This window comes from Odocoileus virginianus, chromosome 34 (assembly GCF_023699985.2).
Source record: "Odocoileus virginianus isolate 20LAN1187 ecotype Illinois chromosome 34, Ovbor_1.2, whole genome shotgun sequence".
NCBI classification, from domain to species: domain Eukaryota; kingdom Metazoa; phylum Chordata; class Mammalia; order Artiodactyla; family Cervidae; genus Odocoileus; species Odocoileus virginianus.
The window spans coordinates 14,890,306-14,912,579 of record NC_069707.1 but is presented as its reverse complement, the minus strand read 5'-3'; the positions used below and the strand labels follow the sequence as shown (position 1 = coordinate 14,912,579).

General features: G+C 42.7%; 1 protein-coding gene across 2 annotated transcripts in view; it reads left to right on the top strand.

The window, feature by feature from the left end:
• The window catches only part of AKAP12 (A-kinase anchoring protein 12), a 105,699-nt gene that overhangs the window by 50,410 nt on the left and 33,015 nt on the right, over positions 1 to 22,274 (top strand). For both annotated transcript variants that reach the window (XM_070461658.1, XM_070461657.1), the window contains exon 3: positions 6,169 to 6,283. In XM_070461658.1, coding sequence (XP_070317759.1) covers positions 6,169 to 6,283 — 115 coding nt within the window. The remainder of the gene's footprint in view (positions 1 to 6,168; positions 6,284 to 22,274) is intronic.

Sequence of the window (22,274 nt, the reverse complement as noted above, 5' to 3'; positions counted from 1 at the left end):
ACAAAAGCCCACCTTTTGAAATCCCTCATTCTGATAGCATTCAGTAATTCACACCTAAATTAGAGGGGAAATTTTTGCATAAACATAACCTAGGCTGGTTGGTATTGTCATGATGGTGACTTAAACTTTTGTTCTGATAGCCTGAGTCATTGTTTTCGGACTGCACAGTGTGGCTTGTAGTATATTAGTTCCCCAACCAGTGATCAAACCCACGCGCTCAGCAGTGAAAGTGTGAAGTCTTAACCACTGGACCACCAGGGAGTTCTCCAATATTTTCTGTGTAATGACTTGACTGAAGTCATTAATATGCTAATCTCATTTAGAAGTACAATGAACAGAAGAGTTAAAGCTCCATGAAGCCAGTTTGGTCCGTTGGCTCAGATGATCTGAAAAGATTTATGAACTCTGGAAAGCTAGGATCATAGTATCCTGATAGCTTGAGAACCTGTGGACTTTAGGCCTGAAAGTATTAATATTTTCACCTTTATAATGATAAACTGAAGTTAAGGGAGTGTCTGTTCCCCTAACTGCTCTCTGAAGAATAAAGCCAAACAACAACAGAAATTCCACAGAGATGGCCATTAATAAAGTTTTAGACTATAGTATTCAAGGCTTGAAAAAACATGCTTATACAAACATTGGAACAAACACTCTTCCTTTCCTCTGCCCCCCTCCTTCCCTGTTAGTGAGTTATTTTTGTTTTACTTTAAACACTTAAAGGTATCAAACATTCTTTAGCAACTTGCTTTTCTCTGCTTGAATTGGGGACATCTGCCTCCTTCAGCAGATTTACTACTAAAATTTACCTTATTCCTTTCAATACTGCCTGTTACATGCATATCTTATATTTTAACTCTTCCTCTCTACTGATGGATTCTTAAAGTTTTGTGCTTTTATAAATTATCGGGTATGTAAAGTCGTATCTATTGGCATGGGATGGTGGAGCCAATGGTTATACACACTTTAATGTTTTTATAGCTGTTTCCAGATTGTTCTCCAAAGATATTTACTACTTTATTCTATGATTTTTTTTTTCTTTCTTCTGTTTGACCTTTTAAAATTAAGATTTGCTTTCCAAGCACTTTCTGTGAGAATTGAAGGAAAAAACACATTGAGAGTTTTCTTTAGAAGTTTTGTCATGGGATTTAGACTCCTTTCCGGATTATCTTTTTTATTCTCATAGATTTATATGAGATTATATTCCGGATTATATTTTTTATTTTATCGTTGTGCATGTGTCCTTATATTGATAAGATCCTGGCTCTTTCCTGGTTGCAGCCATGTAACAGTTCTCCTTGGGTTTTGCCGTCATTATTGGGAGCAATTGTACTGCCCAGAGCCTGTTCTGCCGCGTGGACTGCAGGATTCTAGCCACTCCCACCTGTGCTGGACTTCCAGGAAGAACGTGAAGCCACGTGGAGCCTCTAGCATCGCTCCTGTGAAGGAGATGGTTCACAGGCTCCTGTGTCCTGATAGCTGTCAAAGTTCATCTGTCTTGTTCATGGTTCAGCATGTTCTTTAAAGAGCTTGACACCCTTACAGCGTACTCGGCCAGGGCTTTAGGGGCAAGCTGTGGGCCATCCCATGGAGAAAGAAAGGAAATGGAAACTTTGTGTAGTTGTTCTGCCATGCCTTTGCATGCTGATGCTCAGTTATGTCCAACTCTTAGTAGCCCCTTATACTGTAGCCCACCAGGCTCCTCTGTCTATGGAATTTTCCAGGCAAGAATCCTGGAGTGAGTGGCCACTTCCTACTCCAAGGGATCTTCCCAACCCAGGGATCAAACCTGCGTCTCCTGCGTTGGCAGGCGGATTCTTTACTACTGAGCTGCCTGGGAAATCCATGCCTTGGCTACCATTTTGATATTTTCAGTTGTTGTTCTTGGAGGAATGAGAGGAAAACACTGTTGTTGGAAGCATTCAGGATTTTTTTTTTTTCTTTCAAAGCTTGTTTAGTTGTAATGTGGTAATACTTTACGGGAATAAACTCTGGCTGACCCACTCAAGGGATATAAGCTTGAAAACATTTAGGGTTTTGATTTGCTCAAAGGAGGCGTTTACAGTTTTTGAAGCACAAATCCAGTGGGAAAATAAGTTTTCTGATGCTAGCTGTATTTTAGTGCAAAGAGCATGCCTTTGAAGTCCAGTTCTCATCTCAAAAAACGTTAAGAACTAGGTGGATGGATAAAGCTATGTGAGAAAGCTTCAGAGTGAATGAGTTTGAAAACTTCAGTCCCACCCGTTTTTCTCCCTGATTTAAATACCCTTCTCATCTCATCTGGCTCCAGCCCTTGCCATCGTGTGGATCACTGACTTGTGTCTGTATATCTTTCGGGGTTTCTTTGGGTTTAACCGAAAGCTTGGTCTTCTGTGCGCATTCGAGTTACAGAGAAAAGAAAGATCGAGGACAAGTCAGATGTGTGTTCAGTGACAAAGAAATGCCCCTGCAATGTATGAAGCAGTCAGGTTTTAAAGCATATATCCTCCATTAAAACAAAATTAATTTTATTTATTTGTTTTTGGCTGTGCTGGGTCTGCATTTCCGTGCTGGCCTTTCTGGAGTTGCGGTGAGTGGGGGGCTACTTTCTAGTTTCGGTTACCGGCTTCTCATTGCAGGGGCTTCTCATGTTCTGGAGCATGGGCCGTAGAGTGCACAGACTTCACTAGTTGCATCCTGTGGGTTGAGTAGTTTTGGCTTCCGACCTCTAGAACACAGGCTCGATAGCTGTGGCGCGTGGACCTGGTTGCTCCTTGGCAAATGGGATCTTCCTGCTTCAGGGATCGAATTAGTGTCTCCTGCATTGGTGGGAGGATTCTTATCCACTGAGCCACCAGGGAAAAGCCATCCTTTTTTTTTTTTTTCTTTAAAGAAAGCTTGTGTGCATGTAAACACTCATAGAAAAGACAGGAGGAACTTAAACATTAAGGATCCATGGGTTTGATTTCTTGTGATTCAAGGTGATTTTAACATACTGATAACTCTCAGAAATGCCTGAACCTTTCATGATAGTATGAATTATTAGCTGGTTGAGAATGGGAGAAAAAGAAATAAAAAACATTACATATACATATTTTGAATTGCAAAAATGTGACTTGTCCATCTGTAAGAGCACATGAGGTTGTGTAAAAAGCATCTCTTAAGTGAAATGCAGAGTGGTGAACATGTCTGAATATGGCTGGATGGAATGATGTCCCTTCGTTGTGTGGAGCGCTGGTGTGTCTCAGGCTCTGAATGTGCCAGACAACGCCCCCCCTTGCTGGACCAAGCTATACATATAATAAAAGAAACTCAAAACTCAGGTTCTGTACTGTCACTGTTGTAAATTGTCACCAAAGTTGTCAGTGATTTTCCGAGATAGAGACCGTTGCCTTGTGGTCACTGGAAATAAGAAATCCACACAATTTACTTATCACACTTGATGATGAAGAAGGATGGTAGGTGATCTCAAAGACACATTTTATCTTATATCATCTACGGTGCATCATTTATATATGTGTAAAATTTCTAAGAGTAGATGAAATGTGTGCCTATAGAATCTCAAGTTTAAAGATACTCAATTTGGCTCCCTGTGAAGATGTCTTGAATTTGACAGTTCACGAAGAATTATGAGAAATCTTTCAGACTCATAGAAACTCTGTAGAACTCTAGACTTTATCTTAAACTTCAGAGTTCTGGATCTTAAACTAGGAGCACAGGTAACCAATGTTCTTTTCCCTTTAAAGTGAGATATTAGAATAACTGTCTTATTCCCCCACTTAGGTTGCTATGTCATGGTGTCTATTTAAACATCTTTTAGGTTTGATTCATTGGTTGACCGTGTGCTATGCTCTGCTCTTCTGATCATGGGATTCTCCAGGCCAGAATAATGGAGTGGGTAGCCTGTCCCTTCTCCAGGGAATCTTCCCAACCCAGAGATTGAACCCAGGTTTCCCGCAGGTGGATTCTTTGCCATCTGAGCTACCAGGGAAGCCTGGTTGTTGACCGTGTAGCCCCCAATAATATGCATTTCTTGCTTTCCCCCACTGGCTTTTAATCACATTATTAGTGAAATCTACATTTAACTTGTGCATAGGACCTAGTGGAATTTAGTTAAAATACTCTTAAATGCTCATGTTTTTGCTGATGAGAGTTGTGGAGACCCCACCCCCACCCCAATTCCCTGTGCTTTCGTCTTTAGGTTTCATTTAAAACTCCCATCTTTCATATTTTGGTAAGAGAAGACTTTAAGTGGATATGTAATCTGAGCATCCTGTCTAATACATGGACTCAGCATGGGCATTTTGAAGCCAGCGATCCCATCTGTAGTGAGAGCATTAAAATACAGTGATATTATTTCAGGAGGCAGCTCTCACAGTTGAAGGACATCTTTGGTGGGAGCAGGGAACAGCCAGGTGAAATCAGTTTCAACACTGTGCAAGCCTTCTGGATTGATTGTCTTGAATTGGACCCAGTCCCTTCGAGACTCTGATAGAATTCAGTGATTTAGCCAGGGTACTCCATTGGCCTGTAAGCAACATGAAATGATGCATACAGAGTGACCAGCTTTGAGATTTCTTTGGAGAAATCAGGTCTGGGTATTATGGGATACTCTTTAAGGCATTTTGTCACTGTGCATGGTGACAGGTCGTCCAAAAATTTGTTGTTGGAAATTCCCTGGAAGTAGCTGGTGGTGAACCTGGTCTTTGGGCCGTGGCTGAGCTGTGACACCTGTGGTCAGCCAGCCTTCCCCTCTGTAATCACTTTGATCCTCAGTGTCCTCATCTGTAAAATGGAACAGTAGCACCTCCCTAAGTTGTTGTTGTTGTTTGGCTGACCCTTGACCTATGGGATCTGAGTTCCCTGACCAGGGATTGAACGTGGACCTTGGGCACTGAAAGCGCTGAGGCCTAACTGCTGGACTGCTGGGGAGTTCCCCCAAGTTGGTTTTAGGGCAGATGAGAAAAAAAAAGCATTGTTGAAATCCTTAGGTTCCTAATGGTTACTGTGCAATTTTCATTTGGCTTAAAACTTTATTTTTAAAAAGTATGTGTTTATTTATTTGGTTAGTTGCAACACACAGGATCTTCATTTCATCACACTGGGTCCTTCATTGTGGTGCATGGGCTATCCATATGGGGATGATGGCAAGCGAGCATTTTGGTAATATTTTAAGGACAGTGACTCATGAGCAGCCATGTCTGGTGTCTCTTCTTTGTTCACTAGCCTTTGAACCACAGGGCCTTCTCCTTTGTCTCCCCTTTACCTTTTGTTCACATACCCCTTGCTGGCATCTTAGAGCTCAGCTTTCGCTTTTTTCCTTTGAGAAGCCTTAACAACCCCCCTGCCCCAGCCTAGGTCCTGGCCTGCTGTTTGTCGTCATTTGCTGTATGTATTCCCCCTACATGATAGCTTCCATAGCTGTAATTCAGTAATTATTTATTTAAATGTCTGCCCTCTTCTCTGAGGACACATTGTCACTTAGGTATATTCCAGCCAAATATGCATAAACTGCATCTAATCACAAGGAAACATTATTTTAAAGTAAAAAAAAAAGTTTTTCAGAGGTCTGCCTTTCATAGGTCTGCCTTCCCTGCCTTCCAGGCCTTCCCTGGTGGTTCAGTGGTAAAGACTGCCTGCAAAGCAGGAGACCTGGGTTCAATCCCTGAGTCAGGAAGATCTCCAGGAGAAGGAAGTGGCAAGCCACTCCAGTGCTGGTGAATCCCATGGACAGAGGAGCCTGGTGGGCTACAGTCCATAGGGTTGCAGAGTCAGACATGACTGAAGCAACTTAGCACGCACACATGCATGTCTTCCATAGTAGTTTGTAAGCTCAAAGCATCTGGGACCACACCTGACTTAGTCACTGTGAAATCTCAAGTAGGCCTGGAATGATGGGTATGTGTATCATGCCTATGAGTGGTTTCCAGAAGAATGAATGAATGTGTGAATGGTGTGTGCCTTTATCCAGATACAGAGCCCTATCTGCTGACCCATAGCTCCCTGTATCTTTTGTAAGATAGCTGGATCATTCCAAGGGGGGGAAAAAAAAACTTACATCTTCATTGTCACTAACTCTCCATTTCTCTGCGTTTTTCCTCTAAATGATTTATATTTTTGAACTTACAGTTTTGTTTCTAAATTGGTCATGAAGATTGAAATCAAGCTTACATGGTTTTGTCTTCCCCGTAGCTCCTGCAGAAGAATGGCCAGCTGTCCACCGTCAACAGCTTAGCTGAGCAAGGTGAGCTCGGCCTCCAGGAGGAAGCCCTGAATGGCCAAGAGGAGGAAGTGGCTGTCACAGATGGTAAGCCGCCTTGCCCGGCTCTGGGTAGAGCCAGGGGATGGAAGGCAAAAAAGGAATTGTCAGAGGACAGTTAAAAACAACCTAGGCAGAATTTGCCCTGTTATATTACCTGTCATTATACATTGTCAATATCATACTGATAACAACAGCAATCCATTGTAGCCCCTGTATTTAGGTCTAGGAGGTTATAGCAGTGCTTATAATGAAATGAAGTCTTTTTTTTTTTTTCTTAATTTTTCTCAGGCATCCTTATCTTGAAACTGATTTGGTTGTTGTTATTATCGTTGCCTTATTCCAACCACTTGCCTGGTATTGGATTCTTGTTGAAAATGCTGGGGTCTTGGTTGCTTTAAGAGTCAGTATTTCTCACTCTAGGGTAGCCTACTGCCCTTGTGAAGATTCTTCTGGTAGTCTGTATTGCTTTCTTTTTGTTAATGTATTTTAAATATTTTGTATTTATTTATTTTCAGCTGTGCTGGGTCTTTGCTGCTGCACGGGCTTTTCTCTAGTTTTGGTGAGCAAGGGCCTTTCTCTCGCTGCGGTGCACGGGCTTCTCATTGCAGTGGTTTTTCTTGCTGGTTGAACACTGCCTCTCGGGCACACAGGCTTCAGTAGTTGTGGTGTGTGGGTTTAGTTGCTCTGTGGCATGTGGGATCTTCTTGCATTGGGGGTCGATCAAACCCATTTCTTCTGAACTGGCAGGTGGATTCTTTCTGGTAGTGTGTATTTCAAGACGACTTTTGCTTCTTGGAAGGAAAGCTATGACAAACCTAGACAGCCTAGTAAAAAGCAGAGACATCACTTTGCAGACAAAGTCCTTGTAGTCAAAGCTACGGTTTTTCCAGTAGTCATGTACGGATGTGAGGGTTGGACAAAGAAGGCTGAGCGCCAAAAAATTGATACTTTTGAACTGTGGTGCTGGAGAAGACTCTTGAGAGTCCCTTGGACAGCAAGGAGATCGAAGCAGTCAATCTTAAAGGGAATCAACCCTCAGTATTCATTGGAAGGTCAGGCTGAAGCTCCAATACTTTGGCCCCCTGATGGGAAGAGCCGACTCATTCGCAAAGAGCCTCATGCTGGGAAAGATTGAAGGCAAAAGAGTAGGGTGGCAGAGGATGAGATGGTTGGATGGCATCATCAACTCAATGGGCAAGAACTTGAGCAAACTCTGGGAGATGGTGAGGGACAGGGAAGCTTGGAGTGCTATAGTTCATGGGGTCACAAAGAGTCAGACATGACTTAACAACTGAACAATAACAACATATTTCAGGGTGCATACCTCTTTGCCCCAACTATAATATACGCATGTATTATAACCTTTATCCCAGAAATCCTAGAGGGGTGGTTATTGGAAAGCAAATCTGTGAGACCACATTATCACTGGTTTGATTTCAGCCCATGGAGGGGATGGGGACCACACCTTAGGGTCAGAATCAAGCACCTTGACAAGTCAGGCTCTTGCAAGGGAAGAAGAACCTTCCTCTGTTCTTATGTTTCTTATCTCATCATTTCATTTAGTCATAAAGGAATGATTTAACAACTGCTGTGGATGTACAGAATGATGGCATATGGTAAACTGATGTGTACGTGTAATGTGAAAAAGACAAATGAAGGGGAAAGTCTTGTGAAAGGAAACTGGCCATTGCCGCGGTGAGATGAGGTTCGTCTAACATGTGGAACCTGTTTCTCCTTGTGTTTAACACCCCTCTGGAGCTGCTGCAAGCAGGGAGCTGCTTTTGAAGTTGGTGGGAATTCTGATCTTTCTCTAGCACCACAGGCACCCTATAAAGTTAGAAATACATAGTCTCACACAAGGAGGATCTGCACAGCCTAGTGTCAGAGTTTCAGATGATCTCTACCAAAATAATTGGAGCGGTCCCAACTCAGATTCCAAAGTCCCACGCTCTGTCCTTCCCATGGTTAACCTTTTGAATCAAATCAAACCACAGCCTTTTTGGAGCCTTCCATAGCCAAGCCACTGTGCCCTGTGCTTCAGGAAAGATGGAAAAAGCTAAAATGGCCCATCAGGGGAGACAAGCAAGTCCATGGAAGGATCCATAAGGTGAAAATGAGGTTAAGACCAGGCAACACGGTGATTAATGAATCTTGCAAGAGACAAGAGCTGCTTAGAGTTCTGATGAAACCCTTGTTTGAGATCAGGGAGTGGGACAAGGTCTGGGGATTGAGACGAGGTTGGGTTTAGATTTGTTGGGACAAGGGCTGCCAGCCAAGGGGGAACAATAAAATAGCTGACACTCCACAGGCGTTTACTGTGGGTCCCAGTTCAGTTCAGTTCAGCTATTCAGTCCAACTCCTCGACCCCATGGACTGCAGCATGCCAGGTTTCCCCATCCTCCAGTATCTCTCGGAGTTTGCTCAAACTCATGTCCACCAAGTGGGTGATGCCATCCAAGTATCTCATCCTCTTTTGCCCTATTCTCCTCCTGCCCTCAGTCTTCCGCAGCATCCAGGCGTTTTCCCGTGAGTCAGCTGTTCACGTCAAGTAGCCAAAGTAATGGACCTTCACCTTCAGCATCAGACCTTCAGGGTTGGTTTCCTTTAGGATCCTGGGTCCTGGAGGTGCACCTTTTGTGCAGAATGGCCTCTAGCAGTAACCCGATGAGACGGGTCCTGTCTTGACTTAAACCCAGACCAGCAGCTCCCCAAGCACGAGCTGTGCGGGGCACGTCCACAGGCTTGTCCACTGATCAAGGGGCAGAAGGGAAAAGGGGCTGGGTCAGAGAGCTCTCCTGAAAGCTGAGGGGAGTTTAGGAAGTATTCTGGCAATGCAGATCACTGCAATGCGCCCCGAGGGGGCTTTTGATCTGACTGGTGTGGAGTGTTGATAAGAGAAGGGAGAGGCTGCAGCAGATGCCCTGTTCCCAGAACATCCCAGGTAGCCTGGAATCCTATCTAATCTGTGGCATGTTTACTAGATAGCATCTGGCTATCTTCCTTTAGTCCAGATGAGATTTCTTTCACTTTTCAGCCCTGTGATTCAGTTAGCACACTCCAGGCCTCCCAGTCCATCACCAACTCCTAAAGTTTACTCAAATTCATGTCCATTGAGTCGGTGATGCCATCCAGCCATCTCATCCTCTGTCACCCCCTTCTCCTCTCACCTTCAATCTTTCCCAGCATCAGGGTCCTTTCAAATGAGTCAGTTCTTTGCATCAGGTGGCCAAAGTATTGGAGTTTCAGCTTTAACATCAGTCCTTCCAATGAATATTCAGGACTGATCTCCTTTAGGATGGACTGGTTTGATCTCCTGGAGATCTTGATTGGAGACTGGAGAGTCTCCAAGGGACTCTCAAGAGTCTTCTCCAACACCACAGTTCAAAAGCATCAATTCTTTGGTGCTCAGCTTTCTTTATAGTCCAACTCTTACATCCATACATGACTACTGGAAAAACCATAGCTTTGACTAGATGGACCTTTGCCGTCAAAGTAATGTCTCTACTTTTTAATATGCTGTCTAGGTTGGTCATAACTTTTCTTCCAAGGAGCAAACATTTTTAATGAAAGTGATTCTGTCCCTACTGATTAATTGGAAAAGATCCTGATGCTGGGAAAAATTGAGGGCAGGAGGAGAAGGGAGCAACAGAGGATGAGATGGTTGGATAGCATCACCTGACTCAATGGACATGAATTTGAGCAAACTCCAGGAGATAGTGAAGGACTGGGAAGCCTGGCGTGCTGCAGTTCATGAGGTTACAAAAAGTCAGATAAGACTGTGTTCTACATATCAGCTTACTGCAATGTAAATAAAGGCATAATTTGGTATGTAATGGTTAACTGTAGGATTTTGGGTGCCTTGGTTTCTGCTCTTGCCCATTTCAGTAAGAAAAGATCTGAGCCATTTTGGTCCCTAGGAGGATTGGCTCACAGTGGAATTTGCTCCTGCCTTAGGTGGACCAATGGACAGGACAGGAGAGAGCTACAAATGAGGGGCATTTCTCCTAGAAAGGTCTTGATTTAAAGTGACAGACAATATTTAGACACAGCCAGAATGCACAATATTTTCCCACTTTGACTTGCTTGCTTGCTTTCTGAAACCAGAAATACTGGTAATTCAGAACCAAGCGTCTTCCCATAATGAAAATGAAATCCTGTTTCCTTGTAACCTTTCTTTAAATGATAGAAAACGGGATCTGCTTATTAAATATTTTCTAAACTATGCAATAAGGTTCAGATATGTGTGTGTGTGTGTATTGAAGGAAGCTTGAAGATTATATAATTCTGGGGGCTTTCTTTTAGATAATATACAACTAGGTATGAAAATAAATATTTATTAAAATTTTTTTTAAAAAGCAATTTATAGCAAATTACTTTAGCCTTGGAGTTAGTCCCTTCTGAGTTCTTTTTAAGGCAATTTATCATTCATCACAACTGCTTATATAGAAATGCAGCTTTTTTCCAACCAAAAAGCTCTATCTAGCCATGCCACACCCAGCATTCATAGGAGCTTCACAAGTGCCATTAGTTTTGTGGAAAATCTTCTGCTGATTTTATTTTGCCCTCACCTGGCAGCATGTGAGATCTTAGTTCCCTGACCAGGGATTGAACCCATGCCCCTGCAGTGAAAACACAGAATCCTAAGTGCTGGACCACCAGGGAAGTCCTGATTCTACTGATTTTAACAAAGAACCCTCCCAACTCAGATTGTCATTTGTTCTATAGTCTATGGCTTATACGGTTTTATATGAGTCTCTATGAGTGCCTGAACAAGAGGATTTTTTTCAAAATTCTGTCTTGATCTGAGGCCAACTTGAAATTTCAAGTTACTACAAATTAAAATTTTAGATTTTCTTTTCAAGTATCCGTTGACTCCAAGAGCTGACTCATTGGAAGAGACCCTGATGCTGGGAAAGATTGAGGGCCGGAGTAAAGGCAACAACAGAGGATAGATGGTTGGATGGCATCACCAACTCGATGGACATGAGTTGAGCAAGCTCGGGAGTTGGTGATGGACAGGGAAACCTGGGGTGCTGCAGTCCATGGGGTCACCAAGAGTCGAACTGAACTGACTGATATGTCGATCGGATTATTTTCTTTGCAAACAGATGAGGAAAGTCAGTATTGCAAAATCAGAAAATTTAAGACCTCCTTATTTTGATAATCACATACTTGTTAAAGTGCCTCCAGAGCTCATTGCTGCCTACGAGTAGTCACGTGACTGTGCTCTGAGACCATCTGAATGTGTCATTTACAAGGCATTTGTTTCTGGGGTTCTTGGAGATTTGTCTTTCTGCAGAGTAGCTACAGCAAACGTGGTAAAGCCTGTGAGTGTTATGTTTTCTCCATCCTTCCCAGGCCAGATTTGCTTGTGTGAAAGAACACACACAGTGGTGATCCCCTGATTGGTTTTTGAATTTTTGCTCACACTTACACTGTTTGCGTACCCTCAGTGCAGGCATGCGCACCAGAAGCGATGGAGCTGCTGTTGGAAGCTCTGCCCTTGCCATTTGCTCCTCTGGGGTCAGCCAGGTATTAGCCAGCACCCCGGGGAGCAGGTCTTGCTCTGCTGAGCGGCATGGTGAGGAGGCTTCTGCAGGAACTGTGCACGTGGAACAAAGCTCTGATCCCTCTGACCTGGGAGTGGTCCTAGATAATGCCTCCTCGCCGCCAAGAAAAATAAACAACCTCCAAACCCCAACCGCCCCCATCTTGTCACTTTAAGCAAATGACCTTTTTTTTTTTTTTTTAAACTTATTTAGTTATTTTTGCTTGTGCTGGGTGCTTGTTGCTGTGTGGGTTGTCTCTAGTTGCAGTGAGTGGGGGCTACTCTCTTGGGGTCTGCAGGCTTCTCACTGTGAGGACTTCTTGGGTTGCAGAGAGCAGGCTCTAGGGTGTGTGGGTTCAGTGGGGCGGCTCCCGGGCTCAGTAGCTGTGATGCCTGGGCTTATTAGGTGCTCCGTGGCATGTGGGATCTTCCCAGACCAGGGATCAAAACCTCGTCTCTGGATTGGCAGGCAGATTCTTTACCACTGAGCCACCAGGGAATCCCAAAAAGTCTTATTTATTCATGTGCGTCGGGTCTTAGTGAAGGCACATGAGATCTTTGATCTTCGTTTGGCATGTGGGATCTAATTCCCGCACCAGGAATGGAACCTGGGCTCCCTGCAACGGAAGCGTGGAGTCTTAGCCATGTGACCATCAGGGAAGTCCCAAAGCAGAAGTCTTTAAGAGAGTGCGTTCCTTACCTTTCCCAGGGTTCTACTTTCCTACCTCGTGATATTTTCCCCACAGATATAGTAACAAAAATGGGGGTTATCGAGAAGCTGAATTTTCAGCACTGTGAAGAATTTCATGTCTCTGATGGTGCTGATTGTCACAGTCCTGGCCTTAATTGAATTTGCTGTTTGAGCCTGCCAGCTTCTGGTGGGGGACAGAAAGGCCAGACGTTATTTCCAAGTGCTCACAACCCTCCCCGTGGAACTTGTCACCTTACAGAAAATCCATTCTTGGGTTACAAGTTGTTCTTTGCTTTTTGATCATTGAATAGCTTTATCTGGAGACTGAGTACCCAAGCACTGCTCCAGGTCGGTGTTCAAAGATGACTCCGCCTACCCCTGCAAAATACTTGTTTTTCTGCTAGAGGCGGCTTTCCTAGCCAGGAAGAAATGTTCTTATGAGTTAGTCCCTTTTGTGTTTCAGTTTTTGACGTGACTGGTACCTTGTTAGAATTCTCATGAAGGCGTGCCTGTTGCTCAGATACTACCCTCTTTCCTGTATTTTTCTCTGCATCAGATGTCAACATCTGGCTTTCAGTATGCCTGTCTCTTACCCCCACCTCCACTAAAAAAAGAAGAGCCGCCAGAGCAGAGATTTCTTGGTGTGGGGATGGGGATGGGATTTGTATGTTTCTGTGTTGAGTCCCCTGAGCTTAGAACAATGTCTGACGCCTAGTAAGTGCTCAAAATAATATTTTTTAAAGATTTTTTTTATGGGGGCCATTTTTAAAGTGTTTATTGACTTTGTTACAATACTGTTTCTGTTTTGATTTCTTCTCTGCAAGGCATGTGGGATCTTAGCTCTCCCAGCAGGGGATCGAATCCCACACCCCTTGCACTGGAAGACCAATTATAACCACTGGACTTCCAGGGAAGTCCCTCAAAAAAATACTTGGATAAGTGAAAACACAGAGTTTTCAAGTTAGAGTTAACAATATTACATTTTCACTCATATGGGAGAGGAGGGTCTGTTTGATTTTCCCTTTATATCAATTCATTCCTTGCATTCTCAAATACAGAGCTCTTTAGATGTATCCAAGGCATCTTTCCTTTGTGGCATCAGCGCTAACAAAGCTACTCTTCAGTGCTGGGCTCTGAAGGTGCCCACCGTTGGTTATCCAGGTGTTGTTGCCTAGAAACATGAAACCAGACCCTGACCTGCCTGCAGTTAAATGATAACTCTCAGCGATGCTATCATATGAGGGCTGGGTAGACAAAGAGAGGGGTCTCCCTTCCAACACTCTGGTATTTCAAATACGGTATTATTGCATGCCATTTTCTCAAGCTGTATCCTGTTTTGTAATGTTTTGAAACACTCACAAAATAGGCCTTGAACTTAGGCAAAAGTCCTACAGTCTGCAGTTTCTGGGAACTGGTTTTAATTCAGCCCTCTGCTCCGCAGCAATATTTTTAGCGTGCCTCTCTGAAATTACTTATGTCATTGACAAATTTCTGGTACAAATGCTCTATTGCTTTCATCTTTAAAGAAACACAGATTTATTTTTCAGTAACTAACAACCAAGTTATATAGAGATTTATTTTCCCCTCTCTGAAGTATATTTAAGTCTGCCAGTGCGATGAAACTTTATTTTCATTGCAACTTGAAAAATTTGGTGTGAGGGGGAGAAAGAAGGAGTAAGACTTCTGCCCATCCTCCCTCCCCTTTATAATCAATTCATTGCAGGAGAGTAAAACCCGGGCCAGGCTGCTTTTCTCTTTTTCTGTGACCTTGAGTTGAATACATCCCTTTATCTCATTAAGCGTCAGTTTCCATCTGTAAAATGAACATCTCATCCATCTCTGAAATTCTGTGACTGAGTCACGTCAGTAGTGCTGGAAATATAGGCATTAAAACAACCAAATGATGGATGAGCCATTGAAGATACACAGGTGACTTTGGGCAGGTAGGAATCTACTCGGCAATTTCATTATGCCTTTTTATAAAACCACTTTTATGCTCTTCTTTTTAGTCTAATCTTAAAAGCCATTTTCTAGATTTGAAGTTTCGCTCTTTTATTTTACTGTTTGGTGGGTTTTGGGGCGGGGGAGGACATGCGTGACTGAACGACAACATGCAGCATATGGGATCTTAGTTCTTTGACCAGGGATCAAACCCGTGACCCCTGCATTGGAAGCGTGGGGTCTAAACCACTGGACCACCAGAGATGTCCCTGAAGTTTTACTTTAATGAACAAAAAGTTCAGCTGGGAAAACATCCAGGAAAGTCTCCACATGTAATTATTTAGGTATGAAAGGAAGATAAGAGCTTCCTAAGTGTGGCCACAAAGTAATGTATTTCTCCCCCTACAATGAGAGGAGATGGGAATCGTGTAATAGGGGCTGGTTCTGGCCCAGTAAGATGAGTGAAAGATGTTGATAAAGGCCCCCAAAGACTTGTCAGGTAATCTTAAATTACTGCTAAGATTTACCTACAGATGTCTGTAATCTTCCAGGGCACCCATGAATAGGGCGAATGCTCTGTACACCCATGAATGTACAGATGGATGCTCTGGCCCAGTTGAGGAGGAGCTTAGGTAAGATGGCCTGTGTCCACACAATCTGCCAAGATTCAGGCTTTCCCTTGGAGGGACCGTGGCAATAAATGGTTTTTCTAATGGTGAGGAAGCCATGAATGGAAACATTAAATTGAGCATTTATTGAATAAAAATCCTTTAGATGTTTTCTCAAAGACATTCTTAAAACAGCCCCAGTTCCACCTAATATAGCAACCCCCAGATGGTTCTGGCATTGTATGTTCCAAGCACAATGTCCCTATATTATATGAAAGGATGCTTTGAGAATGTACATCCTCTGATCTATATTTGTATGTGTCTCCAGAAGAGTTTAAGTTCTACAGCTTTTTAGCCAATCACTTGAGCCTTGTTCTTAAGCATCATACTTTGAATGTTTGTTAACTGCTTTTATAATTAACGAGTAGGTTCAATGTGATATCTGGAAAAGCAAATGGCAACCCATTTCAGAATTCTTGCCTGGAGAATTCCATGGACAGAGGAGCCTGATGGGCTACAGTCCATGGGGTCCAAAGAGTCAGACATGACTGAGTAACTAACTTTCACTTTAACAATGTGATATCAGGTAGCCCCACCCCCACCCCCACCCCCAGTTAACAACACATGCATTAGTTATTTTGGTGCAAACTGATATATGCTGGATTGAATTAATTGAATGAACCGGTTGCTTTAATGTGTCTTAACATGGACCTGTTTCAACTGACATCAAAGCATGAGGCAGTTATCCTGCTGTGTTAGTTTGCTGGGGCGGCCAAAATAATATATCACAGAATGGATGGTTTAACTATCAGACACTTATTTTCTCACAGTTCTGGAGGCTGGGAAATCAAGACCCGGGTGCCGTCAGGTTTAGTTTTGACCTTGGCTTGTCGATGCCACCTTCTCGCTGTGTCCTCATGGTCTTGCCCATCCCGGATGTCTTCTCTGTGTCCTAATGCCCTCTCATAAGGCACCAGTCAGATTGCATTCGGGTCCACTCTTACGGTCTCATTTTAATTTAGTCATCTTTGTAAAAGGTATCTCTCCAAATAATTCTCATGTGTCAAAAGTTAGGGCTCCAACTTATGAATTTGGAGAGTATGCAATTGAGCCCGTGACACCTGCCTTCATAATTGACAGCTGCAAAGTCAGGTTTGGGACCCAGAAGCCTCGGTGAGAAGGAACTTTGAAGCTGTCTACGCCAGGCTCCTGCTCCCACATAGGAGACTCTTCTGCTTAAACTCTGAAGGTTTGGGGAGTTTATCCGTAAAAGGAAACCCGTTATTCCACTGGAGTGAAAATATACCCCCTCCAGCTGCTGCCCGCTCCTAGTGCTGCCTTCTGGAACTACAGGGCATAAACTCACCTCCCTTTTCCACATCGTGGCCCTCTAAGTATTTGAAAACGTTTATCGTGTCTTTCATCTTTTCTCCTGCAGGCAGAACATCCCCAGAGAAAACAAGCTGCCTCACATTCAAAGAAAAACGCCAGGGCTGATGTATACATTTCAGATATGGATGTCCTTGACAGAAGCTTACCAAGCATAACTAGGTTTTAATTTCAATATTCCCACTTTTAGAGTACTTTATTTCTCAGACTCTTTACAAACATGAGAACAACTTAGTTTGCTTTAAACCAAGGCTTAAGTCCTGAAAAAATTGATTGAAAAAATTGATATAGAAGCATAGAAAGGAGTTCCCCTATCAAGGATGTTGCTAGGGGAACTACCACCAGATAGCATAAAGACCATGTCAATGAAAGAAAACATGACAAGTGACATGTGACAAATTGTTAATCATCCCGTTTGGTACTCCACTCAACGTGATGGTAAGCAGACAGCCTTACATGATGGAGCAGTTAGACATACGAATAGGAGAAGTCCCACCTTTCAAGTCATGTTGCTTTCATTTAGTTGCTAAGTTATGTCCAGCTCTTTGTGAGCTGGTGGACTGCAGCTCACCAGGTTCCTCTGTCCATGGGATTTCCCAGGCAAGAATACTGGAGTGGGTTGCCACTTCCTTCTCCAAGGGATCGTTCTGACTCAGGGATCAAACCAGCATCTCCTGCATTGGCAAGCAGATTCTTTACCACTGAGCCACCTGGGAAGCCGCAAGCAATTGTTCGTTGTAAATAAAGTGGAAGATTTCCCCCACTCCACATCCCAGGCATTGTTAGTTGTAAAAAAGTGGCTGTTAGGACTTCCCTGGCAGACCGATCCAGTGGCTAAGACTCCATGCTCCCAATGCAGGGGGCCTGGGTTCAATCCCTGGTCAGGGAACTAGATCCCACATGCCTCGATTAAGAGTTCCCATGAAGGAAAAAGTGAAAATGAAAGTCGTCAGTCATATTCAACTCTTTGAGACCCTGTGGACTATAATATAGTCCACGGAATTCTCCAGGCGAGAATACTGGAGTGGTTAGCCATTCCTTTCTCCAGGGGATCTTCCCAACCCAGGGATTGAACCCAGGTCTCCCGCGTTGCAGGTGGATTCTTTACCAGCTGAGCCACCAGAGATGCCCCCCAAAATGTGGAACACTTCATGAATTTGCGTGTCATATGTGCTGCCGAAGCGAGCACAAGAGTTCCCATAGCACAACATAAAAAAAAAGATTCGAGTACTTCAAGGAAGATGGAATATCCTGCATGCCACAACTAAGATCTGGTACAGCCAAATAAATAAATAAAACATAGTGTTTAAAAAAAGTGGAAGTGGATGATGTAAAATGATAATCTCCATCAAAAAGCTTCGTGGCCCCCCTTTGTAAGCTCGATGTACAGAAATCCAATGATTCCTCAAGCTCATCAAGCCTTGGGCTGAGTGTCCCCCCGTTGTGTTAATTTCTGCCCTGTGTGCTGACGCACTAGGATTCTATCGTTGTCATGTTGATAAATGTATTACCATTGGCACCTGATGCTGTTCTGATCTTAATCCCCTGGGTAGCTCATTGGCTCATAGACTCCTTTTCGTCCTCCGTCTTGTGAAGATTTTAGAGTGATGAATCTTCATGTGAATCCATTGACTCAACACGCTGGGTTCATGTGACCTCTCTTAGTCTAGAAACTTCATTCCTAGGAAGTTATGTCTTCCCCTCCCTTTTTTTCCTTTGCTCTCTTCTGGGGATTACTATTCTTCCGGTTTTAGAATTTCTAGAATGGTTCTAAGGGAAGCTTTTTTTTCCCATGTAGTTTGCATCTCTTTATTCTTGGAAACTGTCCTCAAGATTAGATTTCATCTTTTTTTTTTTAAAGAATACTTTCATTTGTTTAGCCGTGTGGGTCTCAGCTGTGGCCAGAGGGATCTCCCCCACCCCCCCACCAGAATTAGATTATTTAATAGTTCCAGGAAGAGTATAATTTACAAAAGTACATTTGAATGATGTTAGGAAGATAGCAAGAGGAATTATTTGCTTAGCACAAAATGATTTCTTTAAATTAAACTTGATCTTCTTTCCACTGCAAGTATTTTCCCCCCACACTCCGTAACCATCCGTTCTTTACCCTCCCCCACTCTCCCAGCCCACCCCCGCCATCATAAGTTCCTTCTCTGTGAGTCTCTTTTTGTTTTTTAAGTCAGTTCATTTGTATCATTTTAGATTCTACATATAAGGGATGTCCTATGACATTTCTCCTTCTCTGCCTGACTGCCTTCACTCAATGTGGCATGCTGGATCTTTATTTGTGGCATGTGGGGTCTAGTTCCCTGACCAGGGATGGGACTTGGGCCCCCTGCATTGGGAGCGAAGGGTCTTAGCCACTGGACCATCAGAGAAGTCCCTAGATTTCATCTTGTTACTGTATTTTTAATTTCTAAGAGCTGATTGTGTTCTAAACATTCCATTCTTTTTTGGCCGAGCTGTTCAGCTTTTGGGATCTTGTTTCCCAACCAGGGAGCCAGAACCTAGGCTGTCTGCAGTGAAAGTGTAGAGTCCTCACCACTGGACTGCCAGGGAATTCCCATGACCTTGGAATTTATGCAATAAATTTTGGTGAGCAGGACTTTGTTTTCTGGAAGGATCAGAAGTAAATTCTGTCATCCGGACTTTATTCTTCATCTAGGCAGTGGATTCTGTCTTGACTTAAAAGATATATTTTTATTAACTCTCACACTCTAGATTTGTAGAAAAGTTGTCTTTAGAGTAAGTTGTAATTCATGTGAATACAGGTTAAATAAATTTATTACTACTGCAAGTGTATATTTTTGCTTTGCAAGGACTTTTGAAACCAGTCTAAATATTCTAGTTGATTTTTTTTTTTTAATTTATTTTTGGCTGCACTGGGTCTTTGTTGCTTCACATGCACTTTCTCTAGTTGAGGCTTCTCACTGTGAGTTCTCTTGTTGCAGGGCATGGACTCTAGAATATGGGCTCAGTAGTTGTGACTTGCAGGCTTAGTTGCCTTGTGGCATGTGGATTCTTCCTGGACCAGAGATTGAAGCTGTGTCTCTTGCATTGGCAGGTAGATTCTTAACCACTGGACCACCAGGGAAATCCCTAGTGGACCTTTTAAGTTATATAACTTAATATATATATAACTTAAATATATTATATATTTAAGATATATTATATATGTTATATATATAATATATAAGTTATATATATATTAAGTTATATATATATTATATATGTTATATATATAACTTATATAAATATAATATATAATATATAATATAATATATATAATATTAATATATATATTATATATATAATATAAAGTGAAATATAGATATATATATTTGAGCATATATATATATATATGAGCTTCCCTGCTAGCTCAGATGGTAAAGAATACTCCTGCAATGCGAAAGACCTGGATTTGATCCCTGAGTTGGGAAGATCCCCTGGAGAAGGGAAAGGCTACCCAATCCAGTATTCTTCCCTGGAGAATTCCAGGGACAGAGGAGCCTGGCAGGCTACATGGGGTCTCAAAGACTTGGTCACGACTGAGCGACTTTCACTTTCACATTTCATATATATATTTCCTTTTAAGCACTTTATTATTGTGTGTGATTACAGCAAAAGTTGGCGGGAAAATAATAGATTTCAATGTATTAACTCAAATTAAGAAATTGTGAAAGAGACAGCGACACCAGTTAAATCTGTCAATGGGAATTTAATTCCTTGCCACTTAGAGGCCACCAGGAACTTGTGTGTGGTCAAACCAAGTTAGGTTTCTTTAGCCTGTTATACTAAGGGAGGATTCCAGCATGGGTGGCTCAGTAACAGGGAGGTGGGAGGGCTTTATTATAGGATTTGTGCTTATGCGGGTGATTCTGAGAAAACAAAGGAGTCATCACTAGACTGGATGCTGAAGAAGTGCGGGCACGTCTATGAGTGGACAGCTTGGTGGTTTCTGTTCAGGAGGCAAGGAGATGGAAGCTGGGCGGAACTGTCCTGAAGGAAGCAGGAATTGTCCTTAGGAGACAAATCAGCAGAACGTGAAGACCTTCAGTTATTTTTTACAGTTTTAGAAGTTGTGCTCTGGCCATATGAGGCTGTCGAGCACTTGGACTGTTGCTGACCTATTTGAGATGTGTTCTCCATGTGAAATACTCAGTCCAAAAAGGGATGTAAATTATTTCCAATATTTTTTTCATTTTTAGCACATACTGGCATAACTGGACTGGATAAAATATAGATACAGGGTTAGAAAAAATATATTAAAATGAACCTCAACTGTATAGTATTATTCGTTTTAATGTGGCTACTAGAAAATTTAAAGTTGGGAGTTTCCTGGTGTTCCAGTGGTTAGGAACTTGGCGCTTTCACTGCCAAGGGTGAGGGTTGATCCCTAGTTGGGCAGCTAAGATCCTGCAAGCCACGTGGTGCAGTCAAAAAGAAAGAAACACACACAAAAAAAAGGAAGGGAGGGAGAGAGAAAGGAAGGAAGGGAAGAAGAAGGAAAAGTGAAAGAAGAAGAAAATTTAAAGTCTTGTGTGTGGCTTGCTGGTGTCACATCAGTTTCAGATGAGCAGCTGCAGTTTGTCAGTGGGTCTTGGGTAGGTCATTACTCTTAGTTTTCTCTTCTCAGTTTGAACCTTCAGCTAGCCGCTCCCTCCCACTCCTTTTGAGAAGGACTTTCCAGGCAAATCAAAGATTGTCTCATTCTCTTCTGAAAGATCCAGAGGAGCCTCAGGTTAATTACTGTTAGTGCAAGATGATGCTTCTCTTGTCAGGATGCATTTCTGAGAAATGGATGATAAAGGGCATTCTTGCTTTGTATAAATGTATTTTTTCAAAGGATTCTTTTAAAAGGAGACTTCACTATATTTAAAGCAGTATTTCTCAACCTTTTCACCACTGCCTTGCCCAGCTAAGTCTTTTTTCCATAACTCGTCCCCCCACCCCACAACATTTTTATAGCAGAGTTACACTATATACCAGTTTATATAATAGGGATACCTCTATTTGTCTGTCTCTATATATTGTGCTGCGCTCAGGCTCTCCGCCATGCAACCCCATGGACTGTAGACCACCAGGCTTCTCTGTCCATGGAATTTTTCAGGAAAGAATACTGGAGTGGGTTGCCATTTCATCCTCCAGGGGATCTTCCTGGCCCAAGGATTGAACCCTCGTCTTCTGGGTCTCCTGCTTTGTAGGCAGATTCTTGCCTGCTGAGCCATCAGGGGAGCCTGTGCTTCATAAATAAAAGAATAAAGTCAACCATGAACCAGTTTTCACCCCGTTGGGGAATGGATAGTTTAGACATAATAGCTAACATTTATTATGTTTCTCAAATACACTTGGTACTGCTAAGACTAACCTTTACTTGCACCTCAGAATAACATTAGCGTTAGTGGTGTCTTCATTCTCCCATCAGTTGAAGCCCAGAGAGTTAGAAGAATTCCTTACTCCTGGCCAACTGCTATCAGAAGAACCAGAACTACAACTCGTTTTTAAGACTTCACAATCTTCTTTAGACCAAACCAAATTACGAGTGTTCCGAGCCTTAAGAAGAACAAAGGATTTGAACATAAGGCACTCAGGAAAGAATTTGCTTCCTGTGCCAACACCTGACCAAATTTGGTAGTGAAACACCTTTTGCTTACTTGCTAATTTTTAGAAGATTACACTTGACTTGAATCTGCTTTCAGCTTGCTAGTTCATATATTCCATGATTGGGGGTTTAAGAGCATGACTGAGACTGCCTTGCATTTTATTTATATTTTATTTCGGGGCTGCAGAGTCTTTGTTGCTGCGAGGGGACTTTCTCTAGTTATGGCCAGCGGGGACTACTGTCTAGTTGCAGTG